Source organism: Nicotiana tomentosiformis, chromosome 5 (assembly GCF_000390325.3).
Source record: "Nicotiana tomentosiformis chromosome 5, ASM39032v3, whole genome shotgun sequence".
Classification (NCBI taxonomy): Eukaryota; Viridiplantae; Streptophyta; class Magnoliopsida; order Solanales; family Solanaceae; genus Nicotiana; species Nicotiana tomentosiformis.
Window position 1 is genome coordinate 12,297,335 of NC_090816.1, and position 21,568 is coordinate 12,318,902.

Below are 21,568 nucleotides of genomic sequence, written 5' to 3' on the forward strand. Positions count from 1 at the left end.
GTTTCTTAGTTTTGGCCTTTTAAGGCCATAAAACAGGAATTCAGGACGATTCTGAGGTTTTCGTGTGCTATAGTTCATTTTATCTTCATGAATTGGGCGACCGGCCAAAATATCCTAAATTTTTGCATGTCCATCAGTACTACCTAATGAACAATAGTCATCGCTTCGCCATGACAGTTCCTCATTTTTTGGCATTTTAGGGCCATAAAACAGAAATTCAGGACGATTCCCAAATTTTCGTGTACGCCATCTACATGAATTTGGATGATCGACACCGAATCCCCTCAAATTCTGCATGCCTATCAAGTATGACCTAATGAACAATATTCATCGCTTCGCCATGACTGTTCTTCATTTTTTGGCGTTTTAGGGCCATAAATAGGAATTCAGAACGATTCCCAGATTTTCGTATGTTATATCCATGTCATCTGAATGAATTCAAGCGCCGGCCCCGAATCTTATAAAATTTTACGAGCCCATTAAAAATGACCTAATAAACATTAGTCATAGCTTTTCCATGATCGTTCTTTATTTTTAGGAGTTTTAGGGTCATAAAACAAGAATACAAGATGATTCCCAGATTTTTGTGTGTTATAGTCTACGCCATTTGCATGAATTTCGGGCGACTGGCTCTAAATCTCGTAAAATTTTACGGGCCTATCAAAAACAACCTAATTAACAAAATTCATCACTTCGCCATGACTTTTTCTCGTTTTTTGGCGTTTTATGGCCACAAACTAGGAATTCAATATGATTCTCATATTTCTGCATGTTATAGTCCATGCCATATGCATGAATTCGGGCGGCCGACTCCGAATCTCCTAAAATTTTGCGGGCCCACAAAAAATGACCTAATGAATTATAGTCATCGCTTTTCCATGACCGTTCCTCATTTTTTGGCCTTTTAGAACCATAAAATCGTAATTCAAGACGATTCTCTCATTTTCATGTGCTATAGTTTACGCCATCTACATGAATTTGAGCGACCGGCCACGAATCTCCTAAAATTTGGAGGGCCCATAAAAAATAGCCTAATGAACAATAGTCATCGCTTTTCCATTACCATTCCTCTTTTTTTGGCTTTTTAAGGCCATAAAACAAGAATTCAGGACGATTCCCGGATTTTCATGTACATCCACGCCATCTTCATGAATTTGGGCGACCGGCATCGAATGTCCTAAAATTTTGCATACCCAATAAAAACGACCTAATGAATAATAGTCATCGCTTCGCCATGATCGTTTCTCGTATTTTGGTGTTTAGGGCTATAAAATAGAAATTTAGGACGATTCTCGGATTTTCTTGTGTTGTAGTCCACTCCATCTGCATGAATTTAGGCGACTAACTTCGAATGTCCAAATTTTTTGCGTGCCAACTAAAAACGACCTAATGAATAATAGTCATCGCTTCGCCAGAACCATTCCTCGTCTTTTGGTGTTTTAGGGCCATAAAAGAAGAATTCAGGACGATTCCCTAATTTTCGTGTGATATATTTCACGCCATCTGCATGAATTCGGGTGACCGATCCAGAATCTCCTAAACAACCTAATAGACTATAGTGATCACTTTTCCATTACCGTTCCTCATTTTTTGGTCTTTTAAGACCATAAAATCGAAATTCAGGACGATCCCAGATTTTCATATGCTATTGTCTACGCCATCTGCATGAATTCGAGCGATCGACTCCTAATCTGGCCCATCAAAAATGACCTAATGAACAATATTCTTCGTTTTGCCATGACCGTTCCACATTTTTGGTCTTTTAGGACCATAACATCGGAATTCAGGACGATCCCCAGATTTTCGTGTGTTATTGTCTACGCCATCTGCATGAATTCGAGCGACCGGCTCCTAATCTGGCCCATCAAAAAAGACCTAATGAACAATATTCTTCGTTTTTCCATGACCGTTCCTCATTTTTTGGCATTTTAGGGCCATAAAAGAGGAATTCAGACGTTTCCTATATTTTCGTGTGCTACAGTTCACGCCATATGCATGAATTCGGGCAACCGGCCCCGAATCTCCTAAAATTTAGTTGGCCCATGATTCCCAGATTTCATGTGCTAGTCCATGCCATTTGCATGAATTCGGGGGACCGACCCGTAATCTCCTAAAATTCTGCGGGCCCATCAAAAACACATTGCTTCGCCATGACTTTTGTGCTCGTTTTAAGGCGTTCCAGGATCACGCAACATGAAGTTATAATTATATTCATTTTTTTCGTATGTATTAGTATATGCTGATTTTGTAGAACTATTTTGACGGACTCCGATTTGTCTGAATTTTAATAGATCCATAGGAAACGGCCTAGTGACCAACACTTATTGCTTCGCCATGACTTTTGAGTTCATTTTGTGGCATACCATGGTCATGCAATACGAATTTATAATTATATCCACATTTACATGTGTAGCAGTACATGCTGATTTTGTAGATTTTTTTTATGGACTCCGATTTGCCTGAAGTTTCGTTAGTCCATAGAAAACGGTATAGTGACCAATACACATTGCTTTTCTATAATTTTTCGGTTCACTTTAAGGAGTTTCAGGGTCATGCAACACGAATTTATAATTATATCCACATGACTTTCGAACTTATTTTATGGCGTTTCAGGTCATGCAATACAAATTTATTATTATATTTACTTTTCGCGTGTATTAGTACATGCTGGTTTTGCAAAAAAAAAAAAATTAACGAACTCCGATAGGCCTAAAATTTCATAAGTCCATAGAAAACACTCTAGTGACCAATACTCGTCGCTTCGCCATGACTCTTTAGTGTTATCTAAATTCTAGGAGATACTGATGAAACAGACTTTGTCCCTCAAAATCTTATGCGCCACTGCTTTTTCACAAAAAAACAAAGTGGTTGCATTTTGATTTTTGGGGGAAAAACTCGCTATAGTAGAACCAATGTGATTGAACTCGCTTTTAAGTATAACAGCGAGCTAATTACTCATCGATTAGTGCTATTGATAAGTAAACACATCAAAACATGCCGTGCCCAGATTTATGCTTTGATGCTTAAGTTAATAGAATGTGATAATAAGACGTCCATAATGATGCATATATCCGACATATTCATTCGCTCATATTATTGTAATTGGATGACCAGCTGCAGAGAGCGTGGTGCAAAACTAGTAACCAAAGGAGCTTATTCAGTTTCTACACAGTACATCAACCAGCGACTACATAAGCACTAAATTCCCAGTCAAAATTTATACGAACACGGGCCATGTCCTCTGTATCGGTGTATCGCGCCATATATCTCTATTCAAGAGCATTCCTTCTCATAAACTTCAGCAGCATATTTCCAGTTCATAACTTTCCATATGTTCTTTAGGTAATCCGGTCTCACATTTTTGTACTGCATTATGAAGAGCAAAAGCAAGCCGTTAGATAACTCTTGATCACAAGAACACCAGCAATCGAATTAGCCAGTCCAGAATACACATGTAATGGCTTCAGAGAAACATGCATGTGCATAGGAGATACTACAAAGCAGCTACATCTTCAACGCATTTGTTGCAGACTGTGATAACGTATAAAAGCATCAAATCTGACTTAAACTCTTAGATTAAGTGGTACGCGCAATTCAATATAGAATATAAGAAAGCAATGGTTCCTACAATCCAGTTTTACTGTCACCCGTTACTAAAAATAATTCCACGTATTTGGCTCAACCGGGGAAGGAAAACAGAAAAGGAGACCTTCACGTGAAAGGGTGCACTGGAGACCTAAATAACAATATAATGAATTCTGCACATCAAGCTTCTGTGTTTTCTGAACTTTATTCAATATATTAGCATCAAGAGCATCTAGTTTCTAACCTTGAAGAAGAAAAGAGGCAAAATATTCATTTGAAAACATTGGGGAAATTCATTGCATCACATGAAACGTTATCATATCATAAATCATGTTTAGGCTACACAACATAGTAATTATACCTGCAAGTAGTATGCATGTTCCCAAACATCAATGCCCAATAGAGGAACCAAGTTTGGTCCTTTAGTAACCAAAGGATCCTGCAGAAAAGGAGATACTATCACATGCAACCTTGGCTAGCATCAATCAATATGTCGAGAAACATTTACTTTCTTATGCAGTCCTATCATGTAAACAATTGACATGGAATATAAAAAATCAAAGACTTAATCAGTGCATAAACGCCTCATGGTGCAGAATACTGGCATATCAATGTGATCAAAGTAAACCAAATAGTAAAAGAAACCATTTTTACATAATTTCACTAAACTCAAATGGAGGCCTCAGGGAGTTAGGATCTGACTCTTTTATATGGAAGGCAGGGAAAGTTGGAAAATTCACAATTATGTTTTGTTATGAGTATCAGTTTAATAACGGAGGAGGTACAGCCACATGGAAAATTATTTGAAAAGGTAAAGCTCCAGCAAAACGTTCCTGTTTGCTAGGATAACAGTAAATGAACATTTTTCCCTCAAAATAGTCCACAAACAAGGGGTATGGACATATGCAATAGATGCTACTAGTTTTCAAGTTGTTGCAGAGCTCCATCACCTGTTTTTGCACTGTGATTATAGTCGACAGGTCTGGGGCTTGTCTTAAACCTCTTTTGGTATACAATTGGTGATCCAAAGAACAATGAGGAGCACTCAAAAGCTGGACAGAGGATTAAGAAATGACTGAAATCTCTATGGGGAACCAATCAATTATGCATTCTAGGGAATAGGTAGGAGGAGGAGGCCGATGTTTTGAAAGACGGTTTGAATCTGTACACATTAACCAATATAGATGCTGACATTTTATTTGGTGTAACAGTAATATGTGCAATGTAATGATTTTGAGAGCTATATAGATTTCATTGAATCTTTACATAGTCAAAAGGAGCATTAAACCTTTATTTAATGCATTTTTTTATTCCAGAAAGAAAAAGGAAAACCACCTACCAGACAGATCTGAGAATAAAAAATCCAATGAGAACATTGGAAACATATAGCAACCTTTTTACTATAGAGCAACTAATCATGAGTGACAAGGTAGACAGTTATGAGTGCAGGTTCATAAACTTGAAACAGCACAAAGATTAACAGTCTTGTGCCCTTATCGTTTCCCTTTTTGTTGATTATTATTACATACTCATTGAGTGGCAACAGAAGCGGAGAAATATGAATAAACTAGGCAAAATCAGCTTCAATTATTAAAGAGGAAGCTCACTATCAAAGAGTTTACTATAACGCAAGGATAAATTACAATATCAAAAAACTAAAGCAAGGATAAGTTACCTGATTTGAGGTGGTTTCAATCGCTAGGCGCTTCAGCTCTTTGTCCAAAGCAAGCCACTGCATGCAAAAAGAAAATGCAAAGAAGAAACAGAAGGCATGACACAAAATCAGAATCTTAGAGACCAAACACTCACCGCTGAAGAACCAATATTGAAGTATACAATCCTATGGAAGAAACAAAAAGTGCAGACTTACCACCCAACCAGAACCCTGTAAAGCTGCACCTTCTGCATTCATCTTTTGTATTAAAGCTTCAAGAGAGCCAAAGTTAGTGTCTATGACCGAGCCAAGAGAGCCCTTCGGAGGCTCACCACCACCTTCCTGCAATATCATTTAGCTTTTAAGTTATTTCCCTGCAAAGTTGAATGATAAAAATACATAAGGAAGTAAGATTACGCGAATTGGGGCAAGGTTCTTCCAGAAAACTGAGTGATTAATATGACCTGCATTAAAGTAAAGCTAAGAAAATTAACTTGATTAAAAGAGCAATATAATTTTACTCATCGAGAAAAGAGCAATATACTTTTGACAAGTGATAGCATGACGCATGAAATGGTTTCACCAGGACATGAACACAGATTATACTGCTTGTTGTCATGGAAGTATGAAAATAAGCAGGGTTGACAAATCCAAGGCAGATCCAGGCTGATCAACAATTCAAGTTGATATTATAGTTAAAGAATTCACGCCAACTCGTACTTTTTTTTGGGGATAACATAATTGCTTTTATACATAAAAGAAACTAAAATGATTGGAAAATCTAATTATTTTTGTGAGTCCCTCCTCCAGGAAGAAAAACAACCATTTTGGGTACTCAATTCACATCACAGGTTTGATTAGAGTTGATTTCACAATCACCCAAGCAGATTCTTTAAAAAATTCTATAAATTGACATAAACGGGTCAAACGACACCAAATCATGATACAATCAATTTTTCCCAGTTAATCCACCATTCCATTCAAAACCATCCAACTTCCACTTTGTCATATTTCTTCACAACTTCAATCCCTCATTTCCCAGTACAATGTGAACAACTCTGGCAAATTTACACATCATCACCCAACTAATACAATTAATCAACTATATGTCAATCAACAAGAACAACTATGCCTCAAGCCAAAACAAGTTGGGGTCGACTATATGAATTCAGATTCAGCATCCACACAATTCATCACAGATAGACTATTTTTATACTGGCCAATCAACCTAACTTAACCATCCTACTTTTTGCCGATATCCTATGCTTTGCGAAGCTCACATAAACATAGTTAATAAAATAGCAACCAAATCATCACATTTCAAGAAACATACCCACCGGAACTATGAGCATAAAAAGAAATCTTAGTGAACCTACAAATCGAAGCAGGTCATTGGAGAATAATATCAGCAATTCACGAATTGGTATGGCCAAAAGTGTTTTCCTAGAAAATGTTTTCCTTGAATTGTGGAAAATGTTACACCATCCGAACATATGTGATATTGTTTGACAGGGCAAGGGAGGAAGAAATACAAACTTTCAAAACTTGTGGTCTAAAAGAAGTTATAGATAATTTGTATAGCTATAAATCATCTCAATTAAGGGTAAAATGAAAAAAAAAAATTAAAATTGTTTCTAAATATAGAAAGGTATCATTTTTCCTAACAAACTAAAAACAGACTTTAAAAAGAACACATAAATTGGGATGTATGGAGTATTACAAATAGCAGAACAATTCCTCAAGCAATATTTTAACAAAGAGAGAGAAATGACCTACCTCCGCCATTGAACTTGATAGCACTCTGCAATTTAGCAACGGTAAGAGAATCACTCTTAGTAATAGCATCATGGAGCTGTTCAAGGGCCTTATTGTAATTTGTAATATAAGTCTGATGATGTTTCTGGTGATGAATCTGCATGATCTCACCGCTAATAGCAGGTTCTAAGGCGCCATAATCGTAAGGGAGATCGGGGAGAGAGAAAGTCTGTACGCCGCGAAGTTGTTGCCGGAACCCTAGACATCCGGCGAAGGTCCTTTTGGTCATTACGGTTCGAAGTGCCATTTGGAAATTGCTCGATGTTTTCGAATTCAACTCTGTAGCGGAGGAGATGATAGTAATACAAATACCGAGTGTGAGGTTTCAACTTTATCGTGTGCGTTTTTATATGTGGAGAGTGACGTTACTTGAGTAGACGGGTGAAAGATGGCCTCTTTCTTTTACGCCATGTGTTCCTGGTTGGATTTAGTTCAATTTTAAACCAACACAAATATAGTACTATCTTGACCAAATAACTATTCGGTCACTTAAATTTGGCTTCATTTCCATTTTAACACTTTAACTAAGCTCATTATCTATCAAACACTTTAACCCAAATCAAAGTATGTCTATTAAACACAAAAAACTTAATCCCAAAAAATAAAATAAATGTGTGAAGCTCAAACGCGCTTATGTAAAAATATAATCAATGAAAAGATGCCAGATCATTAAAACAAGCCACATCAGAAAAAAAAAAAAAAAAAAAAAGAGTCATGCTGTTATTTTTTTGGTTGTAAAAAAGCCGCTGGACCTTACTCGTCGTTGTTCATCTTCTCCACTCACATCGTTGGTCATCCTCTTTCCCCTTCCCCGTTCTTCTTCTCCTTTCGTTCATAGGCCCTTCGATCGTCGGGATCAAATCTAAAACTAATAGTCGGGCAAATCATTTTTGTTTTTGAATTTTTTTGTTGTAACAACAAAAAATTTCAGATCTGGGTTGAAAGAAGATGGCGAAGCTGAAGAAGATGGTGAGCGGAATCTGAAAAAGTTGAAAAATAATGGATATAATTTGGAGAAAATAAGTCATTGACATATTTATTTTGCCCAAATTTGTTGTTGGAGAAAAAAATATTCTTCTGTCTTTTTGTCACAGTTCAAAAACTGCAAAATAGAGCAATAATGGAGATGCATACTTACAGAGATGACAATGGTGGAGATAAGGTGGTTATGGGTGGCCTTTAAAAAAAAAGTCAATTTTAGTTTAAACAAAAAAGAAAAGAAAAACATGATTTCTAAACCATCAAAATCCACGCGCCTAAGAGGGGTTGAAATATAACTCTTTTGCCATGTCAACTTTTGTGTTCAATAGGCATACTTTGATTTGGGTTAAAGTGTTCAATAGGTAATGGGTTTAATTAAAGTGTCAAAATAAAAACTGGAGCCAAGTTTAAGTGGTCGTATAGGTATTTGGCCTACTATTTATACACACTTTAACTATTTTATCGATAACGTTATTTTCTACTAGTACAAGTACGGAATAAATCTGACAAATACTTAAAGCAAAGTATTATAATTAAATGTTGTTTTATCCCGTGTTTAATGTGTATTTAATTAATATTTATCGATATAAAATATTTTATACTCTCTCCGTTTCAATTTAGATGATGTAGTTTGACTCGTCACGGAGTTTAAGAAAAAAGAAGAAGAGTTTTAAAACTTGTGGTCTTAAAAACTTAAGGGGTAAAAGTTGAGTTATTTCTAAATTTAGAAATGTATAATTTAATTTGGAACAGACTAAGAAGAAAAATGTATCATCTAATTTGAAACGGACGTAGTACTATAAAGTAACTATGTGTATAGCTAATAGCCTTCCTTTTATAAAATTTAACATGAAAATTTCTTTATACGTTATAATCCATACTTAACTTTTCGGCGAACTAATAGCTTATTTGGCCGTGTTTCTACGATTAACTTGTTTTATAAAGTGTTTTTCGAAATGGTACTTTTAATGATAAGTTATATTTAGTATATTTAGCTAATCTCACTCGGAGTATTAATCAATTTAAAATATACTTTTGAGCAGCAATTAATATATGATCAAACCTTTAAAAAATACTTCTATATATATTTTTCTCAAAAGTGCTTTAAAAAAAATTACTTTTTTCTGCTTCTCAAAATTGCTTCTGTTTCAAAAGCACTTTTTTTCCTTTTAAAAGATTGGACAAAACCTTAACTTTGAAAAAAAAAATTACTTTTAACCAAAAAGAAGCAAGGCCGAATAGGCTATAAACCACTCCTAGAAGTACTGAATCAAACGCCTGTAACAAATTGATTGTTCCAACAACAGAAATTGTAGAGTTTCTTTAGACTCATCAAAACTCTATACTTCAGAAATATCCCTTAAATTACGTAATTGAAGTAAGGGTGACATGTGAGCCGGGCCTGATTCTAAATGGGTTTTGTGGTCCGATCCTAAATGGGTCAGTCCTAAGTGGGCCCGAGTTTTACGGGCTTCTTGTTGGAACCGGGACCACGAACTAACGGTTCCGGGTTAAGTGAGCTCAAGTAGGCCTAAGTGAGCCCAACAAATACTTTCTATTTTTTTTTAAAATTTTATAGAAGTTAGAGAGAAAAAATGGTAATAAAAATATCTAAGACAATTTCTTGTAAATTATATTATAGAATTGTGACCTAAATTTTTTAATTCAAATTTAAAGACAAAAATATTGTTAAGAGATATTCAAAGCAATACGTTATAATATATACATATATAAACTATATTCGATATTAAATGTTGAATATTAAAATTTACGATGTTAAATCAACTATATATAGTATAGTATATATATATATATATATATATATATATATATATATATATATATAAAAGCTATATTCGATATTAAAGAGAGATTGATGATTTTGTAAGAAAAATGAAAGAATGATGGGGTATTTATAGTTAAAAATAAGAAAAAAGTGTAATTAAAAAAAATTTAGGATTAAAACAAAGTTGGGGGGTTAAATGGCTATTTTGTAAATAGCCAACGACTATTTTGGCAGAGGAAACGACTAGATTTTAAATATCCAAATGGGCAGATTTTTTTAAAAAAATTATAACCGTTTGGGACCGCTAGGACCAGTCCGGTCCCGGTCCCAAACGGTCTGGTCTCGCGGGCCTCAGGCTAAGGACCGGCCCACTTGCCAGGCCCACCTCCTCCGGTCCCGGTCTTAAACGGATCAGCTCGTTTAGATCCACTACCCACATGGGCCGCGGTCGACCGGGACCGGCCCACTTGCCAGCCCTAAATTGAAGTATTGCCACACTGACCATACGTCACATTTTATCATTCTCCTCACAAAGTCTAGCAAATAGGCGCATACAAAGCTTGCTAGCTAATATCAGCCTCAGCTAAGAGCATAAAACCATAATGGCGTTATTCTGCTTCACAAGGATAGGTAGTAAAATACCAACTAATAAATTCATATTCAGCAGACTCTTCTTTTTGACATTTCATTAATTTCAATATCTAAGTATGTCATATGCATCTCCAATGTCCATCACCACAAATTTCATTTTCCAGATGCTCAGAAACATACTAATCAACTCTGCAACAGTTCATTCGCTGCCTTCAACCATGCATCATAAATTTCATCTGAAAACAGCACAAAGTGTACCTGCATTTATGACAGATGTAAGAGGAAACAATTGTAGCCAGCACTCAGCTCTGACAATCAGAATCTGATCTTAAGCGAAGAAAATAGTACTGATGCTCAAAAAAGTTCTTTAAGCAAAAGCATGCACAAATAGATCAAATTTTTTGGAATAACGATGGTTTTGGCAATACTGTGGCATTTGAAGAGAATTACAAAAGGAACATATCGATTTTAATTTGAATAACATTAAAATATCATTTGCGGATGGAATGGGCATTTTGATCTCCTCTTTCCACATCTTGACATGTAGATTATAAGGTACCACATTAGCATGTAAAGGTGTGTACATTGTAAAATCAGCATATAAAACACACGATCACAGTGGGCAACAGGGATTCAAATGGCCTGAAAGGAAATGTGGAGAGTGAAGATACCTTATAAGGTGGCATGTTTTTCCTGGCTAGTAGCTCAGGAAGCATGCTTGACTCGAGAAAATTTAATGAGAAGGGGGTTGCAAGCTGTGTTCTAAATGTTTTTTTGTGTGAAAAGATTCTGAGCGTAAATCATCTCTTCCGCAAAGAAGTTACTGAACAGATTTGGGAATTAATTCTAAAAATGAATGGAATCGAGTGGGCTATGCCAAAGAATACATAAGTACTGTTGGCGTGCTGGAAAAATACTGAAGGTACTGCTAGACAGGAAAAATGGTGGCAAATGATACCTGTTTGTGTATGGTGGACTGTGGGGAAGAAGAGAAACAGAACATGCTTTGAAGGAACCCGCCATTCTGTACAGAAAGCCAAGATAAACTGCTTTTCTTTATTTTATGCTTGGTATAAAGAAGATATCCTTAATGATGCTGAATCTCTCATAAATATCATAGAATCCTTGTAAGAAGAGCAAGGAGATTATTTTGTTTCTTTTGAAAAGTAACATGGTTTCTGCACAACCTTTGTGCTGATGATATATTAATATTTCTAGCTTTCCCAAGAAAAAGAATGTTTTCCAGAAGAAAAAAAATTATATCTACAAAGGACATCATCTATGAAAGCATCTCCACTGCAAACTAAGAGACAGTTTAAATATCCAACCCAACCAAGATGTCTTCTCACCTTCGAGTGAAACTAAAAAAGTCCCTCAGCGAGTTCCATCAGAAAATGATATCGACAAATTTTTCAGAGACGTGTCAAGATCAAAGTAATAGTTACTAAGCAAGAATAACTAGAATAATTACTCAAGCAATTGCAGTGTTTCAACAATTAGACATGGCTCTTTTATATTCAATCCTGCAGATTCTGCAGCTTCTAGTTCTAAGGGATTAAAAGTTGAACTAAGAGCACACAAGCTGTTCCAGAACTTCCACGTAAGATCATAGCTAATGAAAAGAATTTCCAAGTTCCAAATGTGCAATCATACTAAAGCATATAAGAAAGTTGTCAAGACCAGTACACGGGAAATAAATAGAGTTGAAGTTGCAGGAGAAAATTCAGACCACATGACTTTTATATTACAAGGCTATAAACATTATGTTTTACTATGACGTTTAACTGTTTAAGTTATTAAATTGTTCATCTCAATCAGAATAGTATGCAGTAAAGGACATACGACATAGGATTCCATGAACTTCATAAGGTTCACCGCAGAGAAACATGCCAATAGACCCCAAGGGGGGGGGGGGGGGTTCCCTAGCCAGTTTTTCATGTGCAAAAACCACCGGGAAAATTAAAATAATCTCAGGTGGCATTTCAAGGTAGTGGCTTATCGTTGGACTTCTCTGTTCCCATTGTTTGGATACAAAATCTATTGAGCAAAGATAGCCCATCTTCATTCCAGAATTCGAAAGTTTTTCATGTATGGGGTAAAAGAGAATGTTGTCCCCATGTGCCTTTTGTGACTTCTCAAGAAAAAGAAAGAAATTCAGAGCACTAAACCATGGAGAGTACAATATTAGGAGCTTTCTTGCTTTTTTATAATTTTCTGCAAGAATACTATATTGCATTGACGAGACTCAGGCTGCTTCATGGAGGTCTTAAGCCTTCACAAATCATTATATACAATCACTTTCTTGGGTACTATTAAGACGCTACTAATTACATATATACATTTATCAGCAAAAAGAAAACAAAAACTAGGAACAAGATGCCAACATACTATTAGTAACAGTGGAGCCACATCCACCATTATCAATATTTCTGCTTCAGGCGAACAATTTCACCAACATAAGATAAGAACACTATGAAGTATTTTAGTCTCAACAGATATGTGACCTATATATTGCAATCAAGTTCTGAGCAAACCAAAATCCATAAGCAGATAATACCTCTTTGAGGTCACTGCCAAATTCTTTGACAGTAGATATAGCCACAGTGGCAGCTTCATCAAAAGGATATCTGTAAAACACAAAAAAATGAAGATTAAGCAGGGGTAACCATCCATAGCTGCTAAGATTATATATTGTTCCTAAAGGTGATCATACCGCAGAATCATTTTTCCTAGCTCATTAATATGCAAACAAGTTAGCACAGGTAGTACTCATAAAATAGAAGTTTCAAAACAGTCATATGCACGATGTGGCAATACCTAAAGAGTCAAGAAGGTGTAAACTTGGTTATGTAAAAAAAAAAGTTACCTCTATGATATGTTCAAACTAAGGACTATTGGACTAACTTTCTCAGTCAACAATCAACACATATCACCAGGATATAAAAATTTATTTGTGCAGAATTTAGGGCATGATACACAATAAAACAAACAGACAAAGGAATTGAATCCAACATTCTAAGTGATTCCTAATTTTAAGTGACAACTTGTGCCCAAACAAATGAGGGGTTAGCTAATTTTAGGTGGCGAGATGAAAACACAAAAAAGATTCAGAAGACAGAATTAATTAGCCGTGATCTTAACATAACAATTAGATTAATTTCGTACTGTAAGTTCATTAGAGCAACAATTTTTATTTAATCAGCCCCTCCAACAGAACAAACAAGAAAAATAAGATAACCATTGTCTAGGTAATGAAATGAGTGATCATGCAGCAAACTTATTCTGTAGTAGTCCCAACATATTCATCTTTCATACTCAATAGCTGGTGGACACTTTCGCTGTGAGAAGGAACCATCACGAGCATAACTAAATAAGCTGACGGTCCCTATACACTTGAAAATGCATGGTTAATCAGTAGAACTCACCCGAAGACCCCACATGATATAGCAGGAAAAGCAATATACTGAATGTTGTTCTCTTTTGCCACACGCAGGCTATTTCTGCAGTATAGTTAAGAGAAAAGATAATCAAATAAGGTATGACATTTAAACCAATTTATGAGGAATATAAAATAATCATTCACAAACCTATATGAATTTGTCAAATAGGCTTTAGGATTTGGGACAGCATCATATATTGGTCCAACAGTGTGGATTACATGAGAAGCTGGCAATCTAAAACCTCTGCAATAGTTTCCCTCCACAATGTAAGTGTACTGACACCATACTACATATAACTGATGGTTCTAATGAAATATTGAAGCCAACGACTGAGCACATACGGTGTAATCCTTGCTTCTCCTGTTGGGCAGCGAACTCCAGGACGTACCTCTGGGACTTTGTAGCATGCATCTCGTAATTCTGGACCGGCAGCTCGGTGTATGGCTAGAAATGCGAAAACATGAAATCAGACTGCATGTATCATAGAGTTGTAATCAGCAGTATGATTAAGGAATTACCTCCATCGGCACCACCACCACCCAGCATTCGCTCATTAGCAGGATTGACCTGTATAAAAATGGTGCAAAGATAAAGGCCGCAAGTAAACACAATGTATTATGCATCATAAGCCCCAAGGATAGATCATAGGCAGAACTAAATAATATCATTAGCCTAAAAAGAAACAGTCTATTATATTGGATATTCCTCTCTTGAAAATGCATAGGGGTTCAGTTCTCGTCTTTTATTGTGCTTGGAATTGTTTATAGGTCACAAATGAATCCAAAGTTCTTCTGATATTTACAACACAGGGTAAACCTGAAGTCAAGTTAAAGCTAATACTGCTCAGTAGGGTAAGCTGTCGATATAGCCAACCTGCTTTATTTCATTATCTGATCTTCAACTTTTTCTCTATGAAGAATTAAACTTCTCTAAGAAACAAATCATATAAGAATCAAGTCGCGGAGACTTAAACATTAGTATAATATATTATACGCTTCCAAACAAAATCCTCATTGCACGAGCTGAAAAGCTCTTGGACAACTGTAGCAGCATTTGATTTCATTCCAAATCAAAATATTAATCACTCCTATATTTTTTATTCAGTCTGTACACGTTGGTACACAACATCTTTATATCAAAAATTTAAATTCGAATAATTTAAAGTTAGAAATGATTCAGCTAAATTCAAACGCATATATAAAAGCAAAGATACTCATACTTACAATAGCGTCAGAGAATCCGTCTACAGACCATTGAGTGATATCACCTTTCTGAATCTTTAACAAGCTCGACGGAGTTAACTGAAACGTAACGCCGTTATCTCCGCCGTTGGCCATGGTTGAAACGCCGGCGATACTCGATCTACGTCTGCCGTTAGCGACGGTTGTAGACTGTAGAGTGACGGAAATGGGCCTGATGAGAGTGTGGATGGCAGTAGGGTGAGGGTTTAGCGCGTGGAAGTTTCTGGAAGAGTGAGCGCGTGAGGTTTGGAAGTTTCGAGGGGTTTTACGGGTAGGTGGGAGAGAGCGGAAGAGGGTCGGACAGAGTTTTCGAGTGAAATTTCCGGAAGATGGAATCATTTGTCCACGGGATGCGCTAACTTTGGAGCTAATATATGAAGAAAATTTGTACTTGTTATAAAATAAATACTGTAAAGCAAACACAAGTATAGAGAGAAACTGATATATTATTCAAACTTTAAATTTTTATACATAATGAACTGAATTTTCCTCTATTTATAGAAGAAAAGAAGCTGTTGTGTAAGCTGCTACTGCAAGCTGCTGTGTAAGCTGCTTGTAAGTTGCTGCTGTATAAGCTGCTTGTAAGCTGCTGCTCTAAACTGTTGTGCCAGATATAGATAATCTTCTATCATGGGTAATATTTATCCATAGTGGAGTATCGAAAGGATAAGCTTCTTCAGGAGGCTTATTTCCAATAGAGTACTAAATAGATAAACATATTTATGGCGGAGTCTCATATGGATAAACTTCTTCATGAATCTTATTTACAACGGAGTACTAAATGAACATCCATAATATAATATATTCATAACACTCCCCCTTGGATGTTCATTAAAAGATAATGTGCCTCGTTAAAACCTTACTAGGAAAAACCTCGTGGGAAAAAATCCTAGTGAAGAAAAAAGAGTACACATATTTAGTAATACGCATTGCTAACTGCCTCATTAAAAACCTTATAAGGAAAATCCTGTGGGAAAAAACCTTAATAAGGAAAAAAGAGTACATCGCGTATTTTACTCCCCCTGATGAAAATCTTATTTCAAATATTTAAGTCTCCGCATTCCAATCTTGTATACCATCTTCTCAAAAGTTGAAGTTGGTAAAGATTTGGTGAATAAATCTGTCGGATTGTCACTTGAATGGATTTGTTGCACATCAATGTCACCATTTTTCTGAAAATCGTGTGTGTAGAATAATTTTGGTGAAATGTGCTTCGTTCTATCTCCTTTTATAAATCCTCCCTTCAATTGGGCTATGCATGCAGCATTGTCTTCGTATAAAATTGTGGATCTTTTATCACACTCCAAACCACATTTTTCTTGAATAAAATGAATCATTGATCTCAACCATACGCATTCCCTACTTGCTTCATGAATAGCTATTATCTCAGCATGATTTGAAGAAGTAGCAACAATTGACTGCTTTGTGGAGCGCCATGATATGACAGTACCTGTAAACACGTACCCGGTTTGAGATCGAGCTTTATGGGGATCAGATAAATAATCTGCATCTGCATAACCAACAAGATCTGCACTATCTTTGTTAGCATAAAACAAACCCATATCAAGAGTTCCCTTTAAATATCGCAATATATGCTTAATCCTGTTCCAATGTCTCCGTGTAGGAGAAGAGCTATATCTTGCTAGTAAATTAACAGAAAATGCTATGTCAGGCCTTATAGCATTAGCAAGATACATAAGTGCACTAATTGCACTAAGATAGGGTGTTTCAGGACCCAGGAGTTCCTCATCCTCTTCTTGAGGTCGGAACGGGTCCTTATTCACTTCAAGTGATCGAACAACCATTGGTGTACTCAATGGGTGTGCTTTGTCCATGTAAAAATATTTTAAGACTCTTTCTGTATAAGCACATTGATGCATAAAGATCCCATTTGCTAAATATTCAATTTGCAGTCCAAGACAAAGTTTGTCTTTCCAAGATCTCTCATCTCAAATTCTTTCTTAAGATATTCAATTGCCTTTTGGAGCTCTTCTGGAGTTCCAACAAGATTTATGTCATCAACATAAACAGCAAGTATAACAAATTCTAATGCCATTTTCTTTATAAAAATACATGGATAAATAACATCATTTATGTAACCCTCTTTCAACAAATATTCACTGAGGCGATTATACCACATGCGCCCAGATTGTTTTAAACCGTACAAAGATCTTTGTAATCTGATTGAGTACATTTCCCGAGATTTTGAATATGCTTCAGGCATTTTAAATCCTTCAGGGATTTTCATGTAAATTTCATTATCAAGTGACCCGTACAGATAAGCTGTAACCACATCCATTAGATGTATTTCAAGCCTTTCACGTAAGGCTAAACTGATGAGATATCGAAATGTTATGGCATCCATAACGGGTGAATATATTTCTTCATAATCGACTCCAGGTCGTTATGAGAATCCTTGTGCGACAAGGCGAGCCTTGTATCTTTCAACTTCATTTTGCTCATTCCTTTTTCGCACAAAAACCCATTTATGACCAACTGGTTTTATACCAGCAGCTGTTTGGACTACTGGTCCAAAGACCTCTCTTTTAGCAAGTGCGTTCAATTCTGATTGAATTGCCCCTTGCCATTTTGGCCAATCAGATCTTTGTTGACATTCTTCGACAGATCGGGGTTCAAAATCCTCACTATCTTGCATAATGTTAAGTGCAACATTATATGCAAAAATATTATCCACCACTATTTCAGATCGATTTAAATTAATCCCATCACCAGTAGAACTTATTAAAAGTTCCTCGCTCACTTGAGTCTCGGGTTTATTGATTTCCTCAGGAATCTCATAACTAATCAGATCTTGGGTCTCTTCAGGAGATCCCTTCATAATATCATTTTGATCATTTGTCGATTTTCTTTTTCTAGGATTTCGATCCTTAGAACCCATAGGCCTACCATGCTTCAGGCATGCTTTAGGTTCACTAGCTCTCATGCTAATAGATGGTCCTGCTGGGACATCAATTCGGATATGCACATTCTCTGCAGGGATATGTGACTTAGTTATCCTTTTCAAATCAGTAAATGCGTCTGCATTTGATTTGCTATATTTTGTAAATGGATGATCTTCTGGACCTCCTGATTACATATAGCGATACGTGGATCAAAGTGATATAATGATGAAACTTTTCACACAATTTCTCTTTTGATTTCCTTTTTCTCTCCCCCTAATTGTGGGAAATTTGTTTCATCAAATCGACAATCTGCAAATCGAGCAGTAAATAAATCTCCCGTCAATGGTTCAAGATAGCGAATAATAGAGGGTGATTCAAACCCAATATATATTCCTAACCTTCTTTGGGGGCCCATCTTACTGCGCTGTGGTGGTGCTACTGGCACATATACAGCACATCCAAAAATTTATAGATGGGCAATATTTGGTTCATGACCAAAAACTAATTGTGACGGAGAATATTTATTATAATGTGTTGGTCTGAGAGGGATAAGTGATGTTGCGTGCAAGATAGCATGGCCCCAAACAGTAGTGGGCAATTTTGTTTTCATAAGTAGTGGTCTTGCTATCAATTGCAGTCGTTTAATAAATGACTCTGCAAGGCCATTTTGAGTATGAACATAAGCTACAGGATGTTCAACTTTTATCCCAACTGATAGACAGTAATCATCAAAAGTTTGAGATGAGAATTCTCTAGCATTATCAAGGCGAATAGCCTTTATAGGATAATATGGGAATTGTGCCCTTAATCGAATTATTTGGGCTAATAACTTTGCAAACGCTAGGTTGCGAGATGATAATAGGTACACATGAGACCATCTTGAAGATGCATCTATTAGGACCATAAAATATCTAAACGACCCACTTGGTGGGTGAATAGGTCCACATATATCCCCATGTATACATTCTAAAAAGGTAGGGGACTCAATGCCAACCTTCATTAGTGATGGTCTAGTGATCATTTTGCCTTGATAACAAGCATCACAAGGAAATTCATTATTTGTAAGAATCTTCAGGTTCTTTAATGGATGCCCACTCGAATTTTCAGTAATTCGTCTCATTATTATTGATCCGGGATGGCCCAAACGGCCATGCCAAAGCACAAAAATATTTGAATCAGTAAACTTATGGTTTACCATAGAGTGTGCTTCAACTGTACTAATTTTTGAATAGTATAAGCCAGAAGATAAAGTTGGTAACTTTTCTATAATGCATTTCTAGCCAGAAATATTCTTTGTAATGCAAAGATATTCCACATTCATTTTATCTATTGTCTCAACATGATACCCATTTCGGCGGATATCTATAAAACTCAACAAGTTTCTTCGGGACTTGGAGGAGTACAATGCATTGTCGATAATAAGTTTTGTTCCCTTATACAGAAATACAATAGCTCTTCCGGAGCCTTCAATCAAACTTATATTACCAGAAATTGTAGAAACATTTGATTTTTCCTTATGCAAATAAGAAAAGTATTTCTGATCTTTGAATATGGCATGAGTTGTTCCACTATCAACTACACAAATATCTTCATGATTGGTCTTTGATCCAAACATAATTTGAGGATTATCCATATTCTTCAAAATGACATAAACAAAATAAATATGATAGTAAACATTATTATCAAAGCATAACTTTTATTTATGTACAACAATTACGTAACCATATTATCTACTACAAATAACAAAAATTAAAATATTTACATCTCTACAGATTCACTACCGATCATATGACTTGTTTCTCCTTCTGGGAGTGCAAAGTAATCAGCTACATCTAAATGCATGAAGTCTAAATTATCTTCAGAAATAAAATTTGCTTCAGCATTTTTCTCTGTCTTCTTCAGGGAAGCTTGATATAGCTCAACCAGGTGCTTTGGCGTACGGCATGTACGTGACTAGTGCCCTTTTCCTCCACATCTATAGCATGCATTTTCTGGCTTTGCTGCTTGCACCGCTTCATGCTTTTGCTCCTTCCTTTTCCACTGCTGGTGGTGAGGAGGGTTCTTTGGTGCATTATTATTACCATGATTAGAGTTTCCTCCCCGACTACGGCCATGACCACGACTGGGGCCACGTCCTCTTCCACGCTTAGCTTGGTGGAAGTTCGTCTCATTCACTTCAGGGAATGGACAAGAACCAGTAGGTCGGCTTTCATGGTTTTTCATTAATAGCCCATTATGTTGCTCGGCTACAAGAAGATGTGAGATAAGTTCAGAATACTTTTTAAATCCCATCTCTCGATATTGCTGCTGCAGGAGCATATTCGAGGCATGAAAAGTGGTGAAAGTTTTCTCCAACATATCATGATCAGTAATATTATCACCACATAGTTTCAATTGGAAAATAATTCTGAATATAGTAGAATTATACTCACTGATAGATTTAAAATCTTGTAACCTTAGATGAGTCCAATCATAACGTCTCTGTGGAAGAACGACAATCTTCAGGTGGTCATATCTATCTTTCAAATTACTCCACAGTATGACTGGATCTTTAACAGTAAGATATTCCATTTTCACGCCCTCATCAAGTGATGGCGTAGGAATATTATTGCTTTGGCACGGTCTTGGTTTGATGCCTGATTCTTATCTTTGATGGTGTCTGCCAGACCCATCGCATCAAGATGAATTTCGGCATCAAGCACCCAAGACATGTAGCTTTTGCCCGATATATCCAGGGCTATAAACTCAAGTTTAGAAAGATTTGACATTATTTAGAAAAAGAAAGTTCGTACCTCTTATACTTTCAAAGTATTTGCTCGAGATGGCAGAGTCTCGTGCTGATAACGTGTTATAAAATAAAGATTGTAAAGTAAAGACAAGTATAGAGAGAAACTGATATATTATTCAAACTTCAAACTTCTGTACATAATGAACTGAATTCTCCTCTATTTATAGAAGAAAGGAAGCTGCTGTGTCAGCTGCTACTGCAAGCTGCTTGTAAGCTGCTGCTCTAAACTGTTGTGCCAGATATAGATAATCTTCTATCATGGGTAATATTTATCCATAGCGGAGTACCGAAAGGATAAGCTTCTTCAGGAGGCTTATTTCCAATAGAGTACTAAATAGATAAACATATTTATGGCGGAGTCTCATATGGATAAACTTTTTCAGGAAGCTTATTTACAACGGAGTACTAAATGAACATCCATAATATAATATATTCATAACAACACTTCATTTGTAAAGAAATTTTACCCAAATGATTCCTTAAGTTTTGGTAAGTATATTTCCGGCTCTACTGTATTTTCTTGAGCATATATGATCTTTGAATTTAATAATATTGAGTACTTTTGATCCAACTTATGGTACTCCCAAATGGATTGTTTAAATTTAAAATTAATAGGAATGTCATATATTTTTCACGTGTCCAAGCTAAATAACAATGACCATAAGTAGTTTGTTTAATTTAATTGTACTTTACTTTCGTTAGAGATAGGTGAGTCGAGTTCCTATATTGGTTAAAATCGCTCATTTTTTTATTTTTTGAGTTTAGACTTTTATTAAATTATTAC

General features: G+C 36.0%; 2 protein-coding genes and 1 long non-coding RNA gene across 4 annotated transcripts; all 3 read right to left on the reverse strand.

Moving 5' to 3' along the window:
* Nucleotides 1-3,008: 3,008 nt before the first annotated feature.
* LOC104120180 (superoxide dismutase [Mn], mitochondrial) lies at nucleotides 3,009-7,473 on the reverse strand. Its single transcript, XM_009631905.4, has 6 exons — nucleotides 7,016-7,473; nucleotides 5,657-5,703; nucleotides 5,456-5,581; nucleotides 5,261-5,317; nucleotides 3,947-4,024; nucleotides 3,009-3,366 (listed from the first exon to the last, which is right to left on the reverse strand). Exons 1-6 carry the CDS (start codon nucleotides 7,299-7,301, stop codon nucleotides 3,274-3,276), a joined length of 687 nt encoding a protein of 228 aa, XP_009630200.1. The 5' UTR covers nucleotides 7,302-7,473; the 3' UTR covers nucleotides 3,009-3,273.
* A 468-nt stretch (nucleotides 7,474-7,941) lies between these two features.
* On the reverse strand, nucleotides 7,942-8,255 carry LOC138910781 (uncharacterized). The gene is made up of 2 exons (XR_011415925.1): nucleotides 8,193-8,255; nucleotides 7,942-8,034 (listed from the first exon to the last, which is right to left on the reverse strand). It is a non-coding gene; the product is annotated as an uncharacterized lncRNA (long non-coding RNA).
* Nucleotides 8,256-10,385: 2,130 nt separating this feature from the next.
* On the reverse strand, nucleotides 10,386-15,459 carry LOC104120181 (uncharacterized). Of its 2 annotated transcripts, XM_033652569.2 has the most exons (8): nucleotides 15,076-15,459; nucleotides 14,371-14,419; nucleotides 14,194-14,296; nucleotides 14,000-14,095; nucleotides 13,838-13,912; nucleotides 12,970-13,039; nucleotides 11,371-11,436; nucleotides 10,386-10,670 (listed from the first exon to the last, which is right to left on the reverse strand). In XM_033652569.2, exons 1-8 carry the CDS (start codon nucleotides 15,430-15,432, stop codon nucleotides 10,596-10,598), a joined length of 891 nt encoding a protein of 296 aa, XP_033508460.1. In that variant the 5' UTR covers nucleotides 15,433-15,459; the 3' UTR covers nucleotides 10,386-10,595. The 2 variants fall into 2 exon arrangements, with proteins under 2 accessions (XP_033508460.1, XP_009630202.1); XM_009631907.4 differs by lacking the exon at nucleotides 11,371-11,436 and having other exon boundaries at nucleotides 15,076-15,456.
* Nucleotides 15,460-21,568: the final 6,109 nt, after the last annotated feature.

Excerpts from the sequence above, each read along its gene's own strand:
- LOC104120181 (XM_033652569.2), bottom strand. The coding sequence starts at position 15,432 with ATGATTCCATCTTCCGGAAATTTCACTCGAAAACTCTGTCCGACCCTC. Across the intron at positions 14,297-14,370 it reads TGGTGGTGGTGCCGATGGAG|CCATACACCGAGCTGCCGGT; the intron begins GTAATTCCTTAA and ends TCGCATTTCTAG. Across the intron at positions 11,437-12,969 it reads TTGGCAGTGACCTCAAAGAG|AATGGCGGGTTCCTTCAAAG; the intron begins GTATTATCTGCT and ends CTTTCTGTACAG.
- LOC104120180 (XM_009631905.4), bottom strand. The coding sequence starts at position 7,301 with ATGGCACTTCGAACCGTAATGACCAAAAGGACCTTCGCCGGATGTCTA. Across the intron at positions 4,025-5,260 it reads TTGAAACCACCTCAAATCAG|GATCCTTTGGTTACTAAAGG; the intron begins GTAACTTATCCT and ends CCTTTTCTGCAG. Across the intron at positions 3,367-3,946 it reads AACATGCATACTACTTGCAG|TACAAAAATGTGAGACCGGA; the intron begins GTATAATTACTA and ends TTCATAATGCAG.